Here is a 20,923-nt window from a genome sequence, read left to right as displayed (position 1 = left end):
AATGCTATGTAACAGCTACGGCACGGCATAATGCTATGTAACAGCTACGGCATGGCATAATGCTATGTAACAGCTACTGGCATGACATAATGCTATGTATCAGCTACGGCATGACATAATGCTATGTATCAGCTACGGCATGACATAATGCTATGTAACAGCTACGACGCATGACATAATGCTATGTAACAGCTACTGCATGACATAATGCTATGTATCAGCTACGGCATGACATAATGCTATGTAACAGCTACAGCATGACATAATGCTATGTAACAGCTACGGCATGACATAATGCTATGTAACAGCTACGGCATGACATAATGCTATGTAACAGCTACTGGCATGACATAATGCTATGTAACAGCTACGGCATGACATAATGCTATGTAACAGCTACGGCATGACATAATGCTATGTAACAGCTACGGCATGACATAATGCTATGTCATCAGCTACGACATGATATAATGCTATGTAACAGCTACAGCATGACATAATGCTATGTAACAGCTACGGCATGACATAATGCTATGTATCAGCTACGGCATGACATAATACTATGTAACAGCTACGAGCATGACATAATACTATGTAACAGCTACGGCATGACATAATGCTATGTATCAGCTACAGCATGACATAATGCTATGTAACAGCTACGGCATGACATAATGCTATGTAACAGCTACGGCATGACATAATGCTATGTAACAGCTACGACATGACATAATACTATGTAACAGCTACAGCATGACATAATGCTATGCAACAGCTACGGCATGACATAATGCTATGTAACAGCTACGGCACGACATAATGCTATGTAACAGCTACGGCATGACATAATACTATGTAACAGCTACAGCATGACATAATGCTATGTAACAGCTACGGCATGACATAATGCTATGTAACAGCTACGGCATGACATAATGCTATGTAACAGCTACGGCATGACATAATGCTATGTATCAGCTACGGCATGACATAATACTATGTAACAGCTACGGCACGACATAATACTATGTAACAGCTACGGCATGACATAATGCTATGTATCAGCTACAGCATGACATAATGCTATGTAACAGCTACGGCATGACATAATGCTATGTAACAGCTACGGCATGACATAATGCTATGTAACAGCTACGGCATGACATAATGCTATGTAACAGCTACGGCATGACATAATGCTATGTAACAGCTACGGCAGGCATGACATAATGCTAATGTAACAGCTACTGGCAGGCATGACATAATGCTATGTAACAGCTACGGCATGGCATAATGCTATGTAACAGCTACGGCATGACATAATACTATGTAACAGCTACGGCATGGCATAATGCTATGTAACAGCTACGGCAGGCATGACATAATGCTATGTAACAGCTACGGCATGACATAATGCTATGTATCAGCTACGGCATGACATAATGCTATGTAACAGCTACGGCATGACATAATGCTATGTAACAGCTACGGCATGGCATAATACTATGTAACAGCTACGGCATGACATAATGCTATGTAACAGCTACGGCATGGCACAATGCTATGTAACAGCTACGGCAGGCATGACATAATGCTATGTAACATCTACGGCATGACATAATGCTATGTATCAGCTACTGGCATGACATAATGCTATGTAACAGCTACGGCATGACATAATGCTATGTAACAGCTACGGCATGACACAATGCTATGTAATAGCTACGGCATGACATAATGCTATGTAACAGCTACGGCATGACATAATGCTATGTAACAGCTACGGCAGGCATGACATAATGCTATGTAATAGCTACGGCACGACATAATGCTATGTATCAGCTACGGCATGACATAATGCTATGTAACAGCTACGGCATGACATAATGCTATGTAACAGCTACGGCATGACATAATGCTATGTAATAGCTACGGCATGACATAATGCTATGTAACAGCTACGGCATGACATAATGCTATTTAACAGCTACGGCATGCATGACATAATGCTATGTAACAGCTACGGCATGGCATAATGCTATGTAACAGCTACGGGCATGGCATAATGCTATGTAACAGCTACGGCATGGCATAATGCTATGTAACAGCTACGGCATGACATAATGCTATGTATCAGCTACGGCATGACATAATGCTATGTATCAGCTACGGCATGACATAATGCTATGTAACAGCTACGGCATGACATAATGCTATGTAACAGCTACTGCATGACATAATGCTATGTATCAGCTACGGCATGACATAATGCTATGTAACAGCTACAGCATGACATAATGCTATGTAACAGCTACGGCATGACATAATGCTATGTAACAGCTACGGCACGACATAATGCTATGTAACAGCTACGGCATGACATAATGCTATGTAACAGCTACGGCGCATGACATAATGCTATGTAACAGCTACGGCATGACATAATGCTATGTAACAGCTACGGCATGACATAATGCTATGTATCAGCTACGGCACGATATAATGCTATGTAACAGCTACAGCATGACATAATGCTATGTAACAGCTACGGCATGACATAATGCTATGTATCAGCTACGGCATGACATAATACTATGTAACAGCTACGGCATGACATAATACTATGTAACAGCTACGGCATGACATAATGCTATGTATCAGCTACAGCATGACATAATGCTATGTAACAGCTACGGCATGACATAATGCTATGTAACAGCTACGGCATGACATAATGCTATGTAACAGCTACGGCATGACATAATACTATGTAACAGCTACAGCATGACATAATGCTATGTAACAGCTACGGCATGACATAATGCTATGTAACAGCTACGGCATGACATAATGCTATGTAACAGCTACGGCATGACATAATACTATGTAACAGCTACAGCATGACATAATGCTATGTAACAGCTACGGCATGACATAATGCTATGTAACAGCTACGGCACGACATAATGCTATGTAACAGCTACGGCATGACATAATGCTATGTATCAGCTACGGCATGACATAATACTATGTAACAGCTACGGCATGACATAATACTATGTAACAGCTACGGCATGACATAATGCTATGTATCAGCTACAGCATGACATAATGCTATGTAACAGCTACGGCATGACATAATGCTATGTAATAGCTACGGCATGACATAATGCTATGTAACAGCTACGGCATGACATAATGCTATGTAACAGCTACGGCATGACATAATGCTATGTAACAGCTACGGCATGACATAATACTATGTAACAGCTACGGCATGACATAATGCTATGTAACAGCTACGGCATGACATAATGCTATGTAACAGCTACGGCATGACATAATGCTATGTAACAGCTACGGCATGACATAATGCTATGTAACAGCTACGGCATAACATAATGCTATGTAACAGCTACGGCATGACATAATGCTATGTATCAGCTACGGCATGACATAATGCTATGTATCAGCTACGGCATAACATAATGCTATGTAACAGCTACGGCATAACATAATGCTATGTAACAGCTACGGCATGACATAATGCTATGTAACAGCTACGGCATGGCATAATGCTATGTAATAGCTACGGCATGACATAATGCTATGTAACAGCTACGGCATGACATAATGCTATGTAACAGCTACGGCATGACATAATGCTATGTAACAGCTATGGCATGGCATAATGCTATGTATCAGCTACGGCATGACATAATGCTATGTAACAGCTACGGCATGACATAATGCTATGTAACAGCTACGGCAGGCATGACATAATGCTATGTAATAGCTACGGCATGACATAATGCTATGTAACAGCTACGGCATGACATAATGCTATGTAACAGCTAAGGCATGCATGACATAATGCTATGTATCAGCTACGGCATGACATAATGCTATGTAACAGCTACGGCATGACATAATGCTATGTATCAGCTACGGCATGACATAATGCTATGTAACAGCTACGGCATGCATGACATAATGCTATGTAACACGCTACCTTTAACAAGCAAGTAAGCATTAGTTAGCAGGACTTGTTGTTCACTAGTTTACTCCAAGTAGGGAAAGGGTGGAGGGGTTGGAAAGTAATAAAGGGGAATATATGTATATATATATTTTAAAGGTTATGTATATGTATGTATGTATGTATGTATGTATGTATGTGTGTATGTATGTGTGTGTGTGTGTGTGTGTGTGTGTATTTGTGTATGTGTATGTGTATGTACAGTGAGGGAAAAAAATATTTGATCCCCTGCTGATTTTGTACGTTTGCCCACTGACAAAGACATGATGTCACGCCCTGGCTCTGGGGACTCTAAATGTTGAGCCAGGGTGTGGATTTTCTATGTTTAGTTTCACGGGGTAGCTTCTATGTTGTGTTTTCTATGTTTTGGGTTTTGTTCTAGATCATATAGATCTATGTTGGTCAGGGTGGTTCCCAATCAGAGGCAGCTGTTGCTCGTTGTCTCTGATTGGGAGCCATACTTAGGTAGGCTGTTTTCAGCTATTCTTTGTGGGATCTTGTTCTGATTTGGTTTGTGTTATACCGTAGACGTCACGTTATCGTTGTTGTTTTGATCGTGTGATCATTCTAAATAAATAATATGTTCACCTTCAACGCTGCGCCTTGGTCCGCTTCATCATGTGTCAACGATCGTGACACATGATCAGTCTATAATTTTAATGGTAGGTTTATGTGAACAGTGAGAGACAGAATAACAACAAAATAATCCAGAAAAACGCATGTCAAAAATGTTTTAAATTGATTTGCATTTTAATGAGGGAAATAAGTATTTGACCCCTCTGCAAAACATGACTTAGTACTTGGTGGCAAAACCCTTGTTGGCAATCACAGAGGTCAGACGTTTCTTGTAGTTGGCCACCAGGTTTGCACACATCTCAGGAGGGATTTTGTCCCACTTCTCTTTGCAGATCTTCTCCAAGTCATTAAGGTTTCGGGGCTGATGTTTGGCAACTTGAACCTTCAGCTCCCTCCACAGATTTTCTATGGGATTAAGGTCTGGAGACTGGCTAGGCCACTCCAAGACCTTAATGTGCTTCTTCTTGAGCCACTCCTTTGTTGCCTTGGCTGTGTGTTTTGGGTCATTGTCATGCTGGAATACCCATCCATGACCCATTTTCAATGCCCTGGCTGAGGGAAGGAGGTTCTCACCCAAGATTTGACGGTACATGGCCCCGTCCATCGTCCCTTTGATGCGGTGAAGTTGTCCTGTCCCCTTAGCAGAAAAACAACCCCAAAGCATAATGTTTCCACCTCCATGTTTGACGGTGGGGATGGTGTTCTTGGGGTCATAGGCAGCATTCCTCCTCCTCCAAACACGGCGAGTTGAGTTGATGCCAAAGAGCTCCATTTTGGTCTCATCTGACCACAACACTTTCACCCAGACAGGTGTCTTTTATACAGGTAACAAACTGAGATTAGGAGCACTCCCTTTAAGAGTGTGCTCCTAATCTCAGCTCGTTACCTGTATAAAAGACACCTGGGAGCCAGAAATCTTTCTGATTGAGAGGGGGTCAAATACTTACTTCCCTCATTTAAATGCAAATCAATTTATAACATTTTTGACATGCGTTTTTCTGGATTTTTGTTTTGTTATTCTGTCTCTCACTGTTCAAATAAGCATACCATTAAAATGGTAGACTGATCATTTCTTTGTCAGTGGGCAAACGTACAAAATCAGCAGGGGATCAAATACTTTTTTCCCTCACTGTAAATGTATATATATATATGTGTATGTGTGTGTGTATATATATATATATATAACATGGGGGATTGGAAGTGATGCAGACAATTACATTGATGGAAGTTACAATCTATCTGCAATATTAAAGCTGATCTATCCCCCCAAAAAAAAAAGCATTAGTTAGCATGGTGCTCCTAACCGCTTCCTACTAGAAATGTGCAGAAAAGCTCCCAAAACTTGGCTTGTGTCCCAAACGGTACCCTATTCCCAAAGGACTCTGGTCTAAAGTAGTGCACTATATAAGGAATAGGGTGTCATTCTCTAGTCTAAAGTAGTGCACTATATAGGGAATAGGGTGCCATTCTCTGGTCTAAAGTAGTGCACTATATAGGGAATAGGGTACCATTCTCTGGTCTAAAGTAGTGCACTATCTAGGGAATAGGGTGCCATTCTCTGGTCTAAAGTAGTGCACTATATAGGGAATAGGGTGTCATTCTCTGGTCTAAAGTAGTGCACTATATAGGGAATAGGGTGCCATTCTCTGGTCTAAAGTAGTGCACTATCTAGGGAATAGGGTGCCATTCTCTGGTCTAAAGTAGTGCACTATCTAGGGAATAGGGTGTCATTCTCTGGTCTAAAGTAGTGCACTATATAGGGAATAGGGTGCCATTCTCTGGTCTAAAGTAGTGCACTATATAGGGAATAGGGTGCCATTCTCTGGTCTAAAGTAGTGCACTATCTAGGGAATAGGGTGCCATTATCTGGTCTAAAGTAGTACACTATATAGGGAATAGGGTGCCATTCTCTGGTCTAAAGTAGTGCACTATATAGGGAATAGGGTGCCATTCTCTGGTCTAAAGTAGTGCACTATATAAGGAATAGGGTGCCATTCTCTGGTCTAAAGTAGTGCACTATATAGGTAATAGGGTGCCATTCTCTGGTCTAAAGTAGTGCACTATATAGGGAATAGGGTGTCATTCTCTGGTCTAAAGTAGTGCACTATATAGGGAATAGGGTGCCATTCTCTGGTCTAAAGTAGTGCACTATATAGGGAATAGGGTGTCATTCTCTGGTCTAAAGTAGTGCACTATATAGGGAATAGGGTGCCATTCCTCTGGTCTAAAGTAGTGCACTATATAGGGAATAGGGTGCTCTGGTCTAATGTAGTGCACTATATAGGGAATAGGGTGCCATTCTCTGGTCTAAAGTAGTGCACTATATAGGGAATAGGGTGCCATTCTCTGGTCTAAAGTAGTGCACTATATAGGGAATAGGGTGTCATTCTCTGGTCTAAAGTAGCGCACTATATAGGGAATAGGGTGTCATTCTCTGGTCTAAAGTAGTGCACTATATGGGAATAGGGTTCCATTCTCTGGTCTAAAGTAGTGCACTATATAGGGACTAGGGTGTCATTCTCTGGTCTAAAGTAGTGCACTATATAGGGAATAGGTGCCATTCTCTGGTCTAAAGTAGTGCACTATATAGGGAATAGGGTTCCATTCTCTGGTCTAAAGTAGTGCACTATATAGGGAATAGGGTGCCATTCTCTGGTCTAAAGTAGTGCACTATATAGGAATAGGGTTCCATTCTCTGGTCTAAAGTAGTGCACTATATAGGGAATAGGGTGCCATTCTCTGGTCTAAAGTAGTGCACTATATAGGGAATAGGGTGCCATTCTCTGGTCTAAAGTAGTGCACTATATAGGGAATAGGGTGCCATTCTCTGGTCTAAAGTAGTGCACTATATAGGGAATAGGGTGCCATTCTCTGGTCTAAAGTAGCGCACTATATAGGGAATAGGGTGCCATTTGAGACACACCCTAGTTCATTCATATTCATGACCTATGTGTGTCTGTTCCTGACAGTGATCACAGCACTGAGACCATTCAAACAGCTCACAGATTGTTGCATCATGGAAAACACAGTGAGTTCAGGCCAGAGGCAACAAGGTCCTCACACACTGAACAAACTAATGAAGTATGGATGGATCATTACCTAGTAATGGCCTTGGTTAGTATGGATGGATCATTACCTAGTAATGGCCTTGGTAAGTATGGATGGATCATTACCTAGTAATGGCCTTGGTAAGTATGGATGGATCATTACCTAGTAATGGCCTTGGTAAGTATGGATGGATCATTACCTAGTAATGGCCTTGGTAAGTATGGATGGATCATTACCTAGTAATGGCCTTGGTTAGTATGGATGGATCATTACCTAGTAATGGCCTTGGTAAATATGGATGGATCATTACCTAGTAATGGCCTTGGTAAGTATGGATGGATCATTACCTAGTAATGGCCTTGGTAAGTATGGATGGATCATTACCTAGTAATGGCCTTGGTTAGTATGGATGGATCATTACCTAGTAATGGCCTTGGTAAGTATGGATGGATCATTACCTTGTAATGGCCTTGGTAAGTATGGATGGATCATTACCTAGTAATGGCCTTGGTAAGTATGGATGGATCATTACCTAGTAATGGCCGTGGTAAGTATGGATGGATTAGTCAAAAGCATGCACCCAAGTTTCCACCAACCCCCTTTCCTTCTCTAGGCTCACACACAGACAGACGTACTACAGTATCCAGTACATCACTTCACACCCAGACTCGTCCAAGCCAAACACACATTCACTCACACACTGTGCTATGTTTAGTCATATTAATAACAGAGCTTGGGAGGTGGACAAGTTAATGATCTGAGGCTTCATGGGATGCGTCCCAAATGGCACCCTATTCCCTACACAGGGCCCATAGGGTTCTGGTCAAAAGCAGTGCACTAAATACACTGAGTGGACAAAACATTAGGAACACCTTCCTGATTTTGAGTTGCACCCCCTTTTACCCTCAGAACAGCCTCAATTCGTCGGGGCATGGACTCTACAAGGTGTCGAAACGCGTTCCACAGGGATGCTGGCCCATGTTGACTCCAATGCTTCCCACAGTTGTGTCAAGTTGGCTGGATGTCCTTTGGGTGGTGGACCATTCTTGATACACACGGGAAACTGTTGAGCAGTGTTTCCGTTCTTGACTCAAACCAGTGCACCTGGCACCTACTACCGTACCCCGTTCAAAAGGCACTTTAATTTGTTGTCTTGCCCAGTCACCTTGTGAATGACACACATACACAATCCATGTCTCAATTGTCCCAAGGCTTATAAATCCTTCTTTAACCTGTCTCCTCCCCTTCATCTACACTGATTGAAGTGGATTTAACAGGTGACATCAATAAGGGATCATAGCTTTCACCTGGATTCACCTGGTCAGTCTGTCATGGAAAGAACAGGTGTTAATGTTTTGTCCACTCAGTGTATAGATAGGGTGCCATTTGAAACCCAAGAAAGACCATGTAAAGTATTGAGTTTTAACAGCGGCTAACATTGTGGTCTGTCAGAGAGAAAGGCTGCTAACAGCCCTGGTGCATAGTGACAGAAAGAGAGTAATCTCCATGTGGCGTGGGTAGAGACCTTACCTCTCCTCTGGCAGGTCAAGCTGTCATCTAGGTCAAATGTCTGGTGGGTCAGCCTGCCTGCCTGCCTGCCTGCCTGCCTGCCTGCCTGCCTGCCTGCCTGCCTGCCTGCCTGGGTGTGTGTGTGTGTGTGTGTGTGTGTGTGTGTCTATGTATCTATGTATCTGGCCTGGCAGCAGTGTTGCAATGTCAGCCATCCACCCAATGTCAACGTCTAGCTTGCTAATATTATCTCTGTGCAAGGCTGGCTGTGTACACAAAGTCTCGGTACATGATCTCCAACTTTCTCTGAGCGCCTCCCTCCCTCCCTCCCTCCCTCCCTCCCTCCCTCCCTCCCTCCCTCCCTCCCCCCTCCCTCCCTCCCTCCCTCCCTCCCTCCCTCCCTCCCTCCGTGCAGTGGAGTGACCCTTTTGCGGCCGTATTGCTATCAGAGAGACTCGAGCAGAGCGACTCCAGCTTCTCACACAATACAACACAACACAACACACAGAGGACTCAGGCTACTTAGGCTGTCTGTCTGCTTTCATTCATTCACTTTTCCCTTGCTATCAAAGGTCACTGGGAAGGAAGCGTTGCTGTTGAAAGTAACTGCTGTTGAAACTCTGCATGGAACAGTTCTATTAAGAGAGGAGAGAACTATGGGAAAAGGAGATGTTCTTACAGTAAAGACATTGAGGAGTAGGGAGGAGGTGGTGATAGCACATGACCAATAAACTCTGAAACGATTTATATGAAGGAATTCTGAATGTAGTAGACAACAGTACTGTGAATAGGTGACCGTGAAAAACAATAAACATTGTATTTGGCCAATAACCCCAATTACACCGTGAAACCAAAGTCTTCTTCCTCATCCGACTAAAGGTACAGAGTTGGGTAACACTTGACTTAAAGCTTGCGGTTATAAATCTTGGTTACCCAGAAGTAAAACGATCGCAAAGTTGTCACTTTCCGTTTAACTTCTGGGGGGAATGTGTTGTGAAGGAAAACCACAGACAGTACAGTATGAAGGCTAAAACTGCTTCTCCAATAGAAATCCCTGATCACACCTGTATGCTACGTCATGGCAACATTGGCTAGCTAAACTCATGCGTAGAAACACGTCATCGGGTCTAACGGTCGTCCCGCTCCGAACTGTGCAGGCCGTCAAATCAAAGGCATTCCTTCGATATAAAGTTGTTTTTGACTAAAATGAAAACATGTCTGTTTGTCACTTTCACGAGGTTGGAGTAATAATATGTTCAACTACTTAAGACATTGGCTCCAATCTAGGTTGTGCCTTTAGATTTCAGGAAAATTAACAACTAAGGAATAATTTTTCACTTCTCGTATTGACTTCTCAAACCCCAGCCTGGTCTGTTTCGTAAGCGTTCCCTGAAGTCTTGCGATGTTGCCCCTCTGGGTTTAGAAACTCTGTGAGGAACCTCTTGGCCAAACCCCTCCCTTCCATCCCGCATAGTAGGTGGCTGGAGGCCAATATACCACAGAAGAAGAAGAAGAACCCCCTCCCTTCCGCTAATTTACATTTAAGTAATTAAGCAGACACTAGGACTGGCAGTGGAGCGGTTGATATGACTGGCAGTGGAGCGGTTGATAGGACTGGCAGTGGAGCGGTTGATAGGACTGGCAGTGGAGCAGTTGATAGGACTGGCAGTGGAGCGGTTGATAGGACTGGCAGTGGAGTGGTTGGTTGATAGGACTGGCATTGGAGCGGTTGATATGACTGGCAGTGGAGCGGTTGATAGGACTGGCAGTGGAGCGGTTGATAGGACTGGCAGTGGAGCGGTTGATAGGACTGGCAGTGGAGCAGTTGGTTGATAGGACTGGCAGTGGAGCGGTTGATAGGACTGGCAGTGGAGCGGTTGATAGGACTGGCAGTGGAGCGGTTGATAGGACTGGCAGTGGAGTGGTTGGTTGATAGGACTGGCAGTGGAGTGGTTGGTTGATAGGACTGGCAGTGGAGCGGTTGATAGGACTGGCAGTGGAGCGGTTGGTTGATAGGACTGGCAGTGGAGCGGTTGATAGGACTGGCAGTGGAGCGGTTGATAGGACTGGCAGTGGAGTGGTTGATAGGACTGGCAGTGGAGCGGTTGATAGGACTGGCAGTGGAGCGGTTGATAGGACTGGCAGTGGAGTGGTTGGTTGATAGGACTGGCAGTGGAGTGGTTGATAGGACTGGCAGTGGAGTGGTTGGTTGATAGGACTGGCAGTGGAGTGGTTGGTTGATAGGACTGGCAGTGGAGCGGTTGATAGGACTGGCAGTGGAGCGGTTGGTTGATAGGACTGGCAGTGGAGCAGTTGATAGGACTGGCAGTGGAGCGGTTGGTTGATAGGACTGGCAGTGGAGCGGTTGGTTGATAGGACTGGCAGTGGAGCGGTTGATAGGACTGGCAGTGGAGCGGTTGGTTGATAGGACTGGCAGTGGAGCGGTTGGTTGATAGGACTGGCAGTGGAGCGGTTGATAGGACTGGCAGTGGAGCAGTTGGTTGATAGGACTGGCAGTGGAGCGGTTGATAGGACTGGCAGTGGAGCGGTTGATAGGACTGGCAGTGGAGCGGTTGATAGGACTGGCAGTGGAGTGGTTGGTTGATAGGACTGGCAGTGGAGTGGTTGGTTGATAGGACTGGCAGTGGAGCGGTTGATAGGACTGGCAGTGGAGCGGTTGGTTGATATGACTGGCAGTGGAGCGGTTGGTTGATAGGACTGGCAGTGGAGCGGTTGATAGGACTGGCAGTGGAGCGGTTGGTTGATAGGACTGGCAGTGGAGCGGTTGATAGGACTGGCAGTGGAGCGGTTGATAGGACTGGCAGTGGAGCGGTTGATATGACTGGCATTGGAGCGGTTGATAGGACTGGCAGTGGAGCGGTTGATAGGACTGGCAGTGGAGCAGTTGATAGGACTGGCAGTGGAGCGGTTGATAGGACTGGCAGTGGAGTGGTTGGTTGATAGGACTGGCACTGGAGCGGTTGATATGACTGGCAGTGGAGCGGTTGATAGGACTGGCAGTGGAGCGGTTGATAGGACTGGCAGTGGAGCGGTTGATAGGACTGGCAGTGGAGCAGTTGGTTGATAGGACTGGCAGTGGAGCGGTTGATAGGACTGGCAGTGGAAACATGAAAACCTCTTGGCCAAACCCCTCCCTTCCATCCTGCGTAGTAGGTGGCTGGAGGCCAATATACCACAGAAGAAGAAGAAGAACCCCCTCCCTTCCGCTAATTTACATTTAAGTAATTTAGCAGACACTAGGACTGGCAGTGGAGCGGTTGATAGGACTGGCAGTGGAGCAGTTGATAGGACTGGCAGTGGAGCGGTTGATAGGACTGGCAGTGGAGTGGTTGGTTGATAGGACTGGAGTGGAGCGGTTGGTTGATAGGAATGGCAGTGGAGCGGTTGGTTGATAGGACTGGCAGTGGAGCGGTTGGTTGATAGGACTGGCAGTGGAGCGGTTGGTTGATAGGACTGGCAGTGGAGCGGTTGATAGGACTGGCAGTGGAGCGGTTGATAGGACTGGCAGTGGAGCGGTTGATAGGACTGGCAGTGGAGCGGTTGATAGGACTGGCAGTGGAGCGGTTGATAGGACTGGCAGTGGAGCGGTTGATAGGACTGGCAGTGGAGTGGTTGATAGGTTGATAGGACTGGCAGTGGAGTTGTTGATAGGACTGGCAGTGGAGCGGTTGATAGGACTGGCAGTGGAGCGGTTGATAGGACTGGCAGTGGAGCGGTTGGTTGATAGGACTGGCAGTGGAGCGGTTGGTTGATAGGACTGGCAGTGGAGCGGTTGGTTGATAGGACTGGCAGTGGAGCGGTTGATAGGACTGGCAGTGGAGCGGTTGATAGGACTGGCAGTGGAGCGGTTGATAGGACTGGCAGTGGAGTGGTTGATAGGTTGATAGGACTGGCAGTGGAGCGGTTGATAGGACTGGCAGTGGAGCGGTTGATAGGACTGGCAGTGGAGCGGTTGATAGGACTGGCAGTGGAGCGGTTGATAGGACTGGCAGTGGAGCGGTTGATAGGACTGGCAGTGGAGTGGTTGATAGGTTGATAGGACTGGCAGTGGAGTTGTTGATAGGTTGATAGGACTAGCAGTGGAGCGGTTGATAGGACTGGCAGTGGAGCGGTTGATAGGACTGGCAGTGGAGCGGTTGGTTGATAGGACTGGCAGTGGAGTGGTTGATGGGACTGGCAGTGGAGCGGTTGATAGGATTGGCAGTGGAGTGGTTGTTAGGTTGATAGGACTGGCAGTGGAGCGGTTGATAGGACTGGCAGTGGAGCGGTTGATAGGACTGGCAGTGGAGCGGTTGGTTGATAGGACTGGCAGTGGAGTGGTTGATAGGACTGGCAGTGGAGCGGTTGATAGGACTGGCAGTGGAGTGGTTGTTAGGTTGATAGGACTGGCAGTGGAGCGGTTGATAGGACTGGCAGTGGACGAAGTGCACATTGTTGTTGACCAGTAAGTCTACATTTCACACAGTCATGGCTGGCCATTGGCTGTGCAGCTAGCTGTTTCATTCATCCTACTTTAGTATCAACTGGCCAGCTGTATCAGCTTTAGATGCCAGGGAAAACAAATGTATTTGCTAGCTATCCATCTGATTGATTGATTGAGAATGCCATTAACTAGTTCGCTAGATTGAAACTGCTGGGGGAAAGAAACACTACACAACCAAAAGTATGTGGACACCTGCTCGTCGAACATCTCATTCTAAAATCATGGGCATTAATATGGAGTTGGTCCCCCTTTGCTGCTATAACAGCCTCCACTCTTCTGGGACGGCTTTCCACTAGATGTTGGAACATTGCTGCGGGGACTTGCTTCCATTCAGCCACAACAGCTTAGTGAGGTCGGGCACTGATGTTGGGCGATGAGGCCTGGCTCGCAGTCGGCGTTCCAATTCACCCCAAAGGTGTTCGATGGGGTTGAGGTCAGGGCTCTGTGCAGGCCAGTCAAGTTCTTCCACAACGATCTCGATAAACCATTTCTGTATGGACCTCGCTTTGTGCACAGGGGCATTTTCATGCTGAAACAGGAAAGGGCCTTCCCCAAACTGTTGCCATAAAGTTGGAAGCACAGAATCTCCTAGAATTTAATTGTATGCTGTAGCTTTAAGATTTCCCTTCACTGAATAAGGGGCCTGGCTCGAACCATGAAAAATAGCCCCATATACTGTCCATATTGTCTACAGCACTAAACATTGTTTGGGGGGTGCTAATGTGAAACATGGCATTTAATGAAAATATCAATGTAGGATGAACGGTCCGTCTTCAATGTTTCCCCGGGGGTACAATAACTACTGAGCACAGGGCTTGATATCACTGCCCCAGTTTAAGCACCGCCTTCGCCTAATCCTGATTCGTCTAAATAATCAATGAAGAAAAACCAAACCAGGAACTACTTCTGATCGTAATGACATAATTCTACACGAGTCTTGACATTCTCGCCGTTTACATGTGAATCTGTCCACGAGAGATTACTACAGTTATAATGCATTATAAGACTTTCTATAAGCATGTACGACCCTGTTATAATGCCTTATTATAGCCTCCTCCGCCCACCCTGCCTTGCTGGGTGCACTACGTGTCGCTACTATAATACCAATGATATCAATCAAGGGCCCTTTCACACTACAGAGCTAAACTGAGCCAAGCTGAGCCAAGCTGAACCAAGCTGAGCCAAGCTGAGCCAAGCTGAGCCAAGCTGATTCTTGCTGAGCCAAGCTGAGTCAAGCTGAGTCAAGCTGAGCCAAGCTGAGCCAAGCTGAGTCAAGATGAGTCAAGCTGAACCAAGCTGAGCCAAGATGAGTCAAGCTGAGCCAAGCTGAGTCAAGCTGAGCCAAGCTGAGCCAAGCTGTGCCACACTGGCCTGGTTATATATCCACCATATGTGCTGGAACGGTCAAAAGAAAGTCAATATCTGGTCCGGTCTGGTTTGGGTTGACAGGATAGTGTGTGAAAACGGTACACGTCATCTCAAGTCTCTCTCTACCTTTTCCTGTCGGAGAAGACAAACTTGCATAGCTTCAGGTCTCCTAATACGATGCCATGCTGGTGACAGTGTGCCACGGCCGACGCCACCTGGTGAAAGAGCTGTGCCGCCCGCTCCTCGTCCAGACGCTTGCAGCTCTTAACGAAGGTGTGCATGTCCCCGTGATCCTTCTCTAGGAAGACGTATGCCCAGCGCTCCCCCAGGACAATGTCTCGGATACAGGCGATGTTCCTGTGGACTGGCAGGATGCTGTAGGTCCGGATCTTCTCCTGGTACAGACCCATGTCAAACACCTGGGAGAATAGAGAGAGGAGACAGGATGTATCAGGGTGGATTCAGATGTATTAGTTTAGAGTTGTGCCCCATTGGTGTGAGGCAACACGTATTATAGTTGTCTAACAAATCCAATCCTTTGAAAACAACTGATAACAAATTATTAGTATTGACACCCGAGGAGAGACAGATGGTGGAGGCTATCAGCTTATTTATCCTCTTAAGGATCGGACCCTTTTTTTTCAAATTTTCGCCTAAAATGACATACCCAAATCTAACTGTCTGTTAGATGTTGTCCACCAGATGGCAGCAGTGTGCGTACAAAGTTTCAGACTGATCCAGTGAAGAATTACATCACTACACAATATTTTGTACCAGGAGTTTTCCCAACTGTGCCGAATTGGTTTTCAAGTACATAACTATAGAGAACATTAGTCCCCTGTAGCTCATTTGGTAGAGCGTGGCGCTTGCAACGCCAGGGTTGTGGGTTAGTTTCCCACGGGGGGCCAGTATGAAAAATGTATGCACTCACTAACTGTAAGTCGCTCTGGATAAGAGCGTCTGCTAAATGACTAAAAATTAAATAAATAAAAAATAAACATACAAAAATGCTATGGTAATACAACATTTAAGTTTTCACACTCTCAGGAATGTCATAAATGATGGATCATTAGCTTCCCTACAGAAAAGACAAACCTTCACACATCTAAATGGCCGGGCGGGGTGGGTGTGGAGTCAGAGGTCAAACTGTAGAACCCAGTTCCTACATTTTGAATATAAAAATTGATTTCTCAAACAAAACTACACTACATTTTATCTCTGGGACCCTGAGGATGACAAATCAGAGCAAGACTACTTTATTTACCTTCAGAGGTGAATGTATCAAACCAGTTGCCGTGATAAAAGAGTTTTGTTGTTGTGCACTATCCTCAAACAATAGCATGGTATTTTTTAGCTGTAATAGCTACTGTAAATTGGACACTGCAGTTAGATTAACAGGAATGTAAGCTTTCTGCCCATATAAGACATGTCTATGTCCTGGAAAGTTTACTGTTGTTTACACCATTAGTCAGATATCGCATATTGAGCAACAACCGTCCCGTATAAGGGACACCGATCCTGTAGAGGTTATGAGAGTTATGCCCCCAAGGGAGCAGACTTCCACCAAGGGGTGGAATGAGTCAGTTATTTATATGTTCAATTTTGGGGACCCAGGTCTCCCAAACGACACCTGGCTTTAATCTCATCTGTGATCAAGGTTGCTCTTTATTTAAGCATCTGGAACAGGAGAAAGATAGCTCTCCATTTCTACTCCTATGTTTGCATATCTTATTTCAGCCATGGCTTAGTCTACTGACTTGAACTCAAATGAGAGGAGTTGATAGACAAGGGAGACGGTGGGATGTGTGAAGTCATTCCTTACATAACATAAACTCTAATAAAAGGTGGCCCAGGTGAAGTAGGCTTTTACCTTATTATTAGGTTATTACCTTATTATTAGGTTATTACCTTATTATTAGGTTATTACCTTATTACTATGTTATTACCTTATTATTAGGTTATTACCTTATTATTCGGTTATTACCTTATTACTAGGTTATTACCTTATTATTAGGTTATTACCTTATTATTCGGTTATTACCTTATTACTCGGTTATTACCTTATTATTACCTTATTACCTTATTAATAGACTATTACCTTATTATTAGGGTATTACCTTATTATTAGGTTATTACCTTATTATTACTTAATGCACAATAGGCGCACAAGGTATTGGATCATTGGCCACTGCTCATCAATGCATTGACTGAACATAATGGATAAATTAATGATTTCCGATTATTTAAATAGGCTACTGTCACATTATTGTCTCAGTTAAAACATTGTATAATGACACCAAAGGGTTAATGAAGATCAGGATATGCATCATTTGAGATTGGTGCTTTTGAGCAACACAGGACATCTCAGAAACAGTCATTCATTCAAAAGAAATTGCACAATGAATGGTTATAGTCTGTGCGCTTACTTTGCACACCAGCGCGTCTCCCGTGTCAATGTTGAGTGCGCTGTGTATCCTGTCCTGATCCGCCATATGAAGGAGCAGAAACTGGCTTATCCGGGACGGACCTTGATGGGTCGGGGAGCCGCTCAAGAGGACCGGGGAAACAGGGGATCCCGGCGAGCTACCGAGGAGCCCCACGTCACCCAGACACTCGATCAGCCTAGCGCATTTGGACACCGGCTCGTCACCTGTTTCTGAGTCCACACGTTTCTGTCCGACTCTTCCACTGCGGATGCATGGGACCGGGTTGCTCCACTGAACGTTCATCATTCTGATACAGCGAATTGTTATGATGAATTGCAAATTGGTGTGTTCTATTATTGTAGCTTATGCACACGGAGCAGCTGTTGTCCTGATGATTTCCCTCCAACTGCAAATCTAACTTCTCAGGCTAATTCTATATTTGCATGCTGCATCAGGGACTTGGTTTTGGAATGTATCCTTCAAATATTACAAATTCCTTCCTTCATCCAGGTTCTGTGTCAAGCACTGTCGTCGGTTTTGGAGGACATTCCCAGTCAGTCCACAAAAGGTCTCTCAACGGTCCGTCTGGACTGGAGACAGACGTCCGGGGAGAGCGCGCCGTATCGACCCGGAGTAGTGAGAGACTGTCTAGCTCAAGCAGAGAGAGAGAGAGCGCTACACAGCTCCGCTGGACCTCCGCCCAGTTCAGCCTCTTGAATGACACTGCACCGCCCCGGCGATGTAGCAATCCACACAGGCACACACACACCACTTGAAGCCGCCCGGGTCGAGTAAAATAACCTTGGTTGGTTCCGCCATCCACTGTCAAAACAACATCACACCAACATGTGAATGGTTAGGCTACGTATTGTTATGTTATGACAATAACAAACCATATGACGCAAATGCAATAATGTTTGATTCGTCAAAACCAGTGACCCAGACAATGATTAACTTCTTTATTTCGACACTTCTTCCTCTTCTGATAAACACGGCACACTAGCCTAGGCTACATGATGATATAACCCCTAATCATAATTTAATGTCAGTCATATGTGACAAGGTCTCAATAAACCGTGCATGTGAACCAAATAGTCCTACTATGAAAGGGGTTAATACTGTAGTAGGGATTTTCCACAGGAGGAGCACCGGCATGATCTAAAGCGTTAGTGTTCAGCGGCAGAACATGTTAGTTAGGTTCATGACTCACCTCCATGAAGGTACATGCCTATAGTCTGACTCACTCACATAAACTGCAGGACTTCTTGTCAGGGGTGTAAAGTACTTAAGTAAAAATATTTTAAAGTACTGCTTAAGTATTTTTTTTAGGAGTATCTGTACTTTACATTTACATTTTTACATTTACGTCATTTAGCAGACGCTCTTATCCAGAGCAACTTACAGTTAGTGAATACATTATTTTTTTTTTCATACTGGCCCCCCGTGGGAATCGAACCCACAACCCTGGCGTTGCAAACGCCATGCTCTATCAACTGAGCTACATCCCTGCCGGCCATTCCCTCCCCTACCCTGGACAACGCTGGGCCAATTGTGCGCCGCCCATGAGTCTCCCGGTCGCGGCCGGCTGCGACAGAGCCTGGATTCGAACCAGGATCTCTAGTGGCACAGTTAGCACTGCGATGCAGTGCCTTAGACCACTGTGCCACTGTACTATTTGTATTTTTGACAACTTTTACTTCACTACATTCCTAAAGAAAATAATGTACTTTTTACTCCATACATTTTACCTGACACCCAAAAAGTAATTGTTACATTTTGAATGCTTAGCAGGACAGGAAAATGGTCCAATTCATGTACTTATCAAGAGAACACCCCTGGTCATCCCTACTGCCTCTGATCTGATGGATTCACTAAACACAAATGCTTTGTTTGTAAATTATGTCTGAGTGTTGGAGTGTGCCCCTGGCTATCCTTAAATTAAAAAAACAAGAAAATTGTGCCATCTGGTTGGCTTAAAAGGAATTTGAAATGATTTATACTTTAAATTTTGATACTTAAGTATATTTTAGCAATTACATTTACTTTTGATAGTTAAGTATATTTTAAACCAAATACTTTTAGACTTTTACTCAAGTAGTATATTACTGGGTGACTTTTACTTGAGTCATTTTCTATTAAGGTATCTTTACTTTTACTCAAGTAGGACAGTTAGGTACTTTTTCCCCCACTGCTTCTTGTGCACAAGACAATAGCAGGACCACAGAGAGAGAGAGACAGTGTATTCCCATGCAGCCAAAGTTCAGTGTATCTCAACCAAAATAACAAGGAACATAATCATTATATAGCAAAGGGAACAGTCAGCAAATGTTTTATGTTGACTACAAAGTTAAAGTGAGATTCAGAGTCCATGTCCCGAATGGCACACTGTATATAGTGCACAATAAAGGGAGAAGCCTGCTCTGCTCTACTCCAAACAAGGAGTGGCGTGTTATTGTAAGAAGCTATGCATTCTCTGTGGTCTCCCAGTTGGCGAGTCATTCTCTTTTTAGTGGTCTCCCAATTGACGAGTCATTCTCTGTGGTCTCCCAGTTGGCGAGTTATTCTCTGAGGTCTCCCTGTTGGCGAGTAATTCTCTGTGGTCTCCCAGATGGTGAGTCATTCTCTGTGGTCTCCCAGTTGGCGAGTCATTCTCTGTGGTCTCCCAGTTGGCGAGTCATTCTCTGTGGTCTCCCAGTTGGCGAGTTATTCTCTGAGGTCTCCCAGTTGGTGAGTCATTCTCTGTGGTCTCCCAGATGGTGAGTCATTCTCTGTGGTCTCCCAGTTGGTGAGTCATTCTCTGTGGTCTCCCAGTTGGTGAGTCATTCTCTGTTTAGTGCTCTCCCAGTTGGTGAGTCATTCTCTGTGGTCTCCCAGTTGGTGGGTCATTCTCTGTGGTCTCCCAGTTGGCGAGTCATTCTCTGTGGATTCCTAGTTGGCGAGTCATTCTCTGTGGTCTCCCAGTTGGTGAGTCATTCTCTGTTTAGTGCTCTCCCAGTTGGTGAGTCACTATCCAGCTGGCTGACTGGTGTGTGTGTGTGTTTGTCATGCAGTGTAACAGGACTGACTGACAGTGTAACAGGACTGACTGACAGTGTAACAGGACTGACTGACAGTGTAACAGGACTGACTGACAGTGTAACAGGACTGACTGACAGTGTAACAGGACTGACCTGTCATAGGCGAGCTGCTGTAGAGTATACAGGACAGTGTGTAACAGGGTGTGTGTGTGTGTCTCTCTGTCTGTCTGTGTATTTGTCTCTGTGTGTGTGAATGCGCAAACACACGCGTGTGTGTGTGTGTGTTTGTGTGTGTGTGTGTGTGTGGTTGTATTCTGAGGTCCTTCCCATAGTGCACAATGTAGGGAATTAGGGTGCCATTTTGGACGCAGACGAAGAGACATTGTGAAATGTATCACTCTCCACGACCATAGAATAGTCTAATCTGATCTGGCAGGCT

General features: G+C 44.9%; 1 protein-coding gene across 1 annotated transcript in view; it reads right to left on the bottom strand.

Annotated features, from left to right (window-relative positions):
- Positions 1–18,727, bottom strand: part of LOC121572220 (tribbles homolog 1) — a 44,477-nt gene extending 25,750 nt beyond the window's left edge. Inside the window, exons 1-2 of the mRNA XM_041884160.2 lie at positions 17,468–18,727; positions 15,168–15,460 (exon numbers count right to left, since the gene is read on the bottom strand). Coding sequence (XP_041740094.1) covers positions 15,168–15,460; positions 17,468–17,773 — 599 coding nt within the window. The 5' untranslated portion in view covers positions 17,774–18,727. The remainder of the gene's footprint in view (positions 1–15,167; positions 15,461–17,467) is intronic.
- Between the last annotated feature and the right edge of the window lie 2,196 nt (positions 18,728–20,923).

Source organism: Coregonus clupeaformis, chromosome 8, assembly GCF_020615455.1.
Source record: "Coregonus clupeaformis isolate EN_2021a chromosome 8, ASM2061545v1, whole genome shotgun sequence".
Taxonomy (NCBI): domain Eukaryota; kingdom Metazoa; phylum Chordata; class Actinopteri; order Salmoniformes; family Salmonidae; genus Coregonus; species Coregonus clupeaformis.
This window is presented reverse-complemented; position numbering and strand designations above follow the sequence as displayed.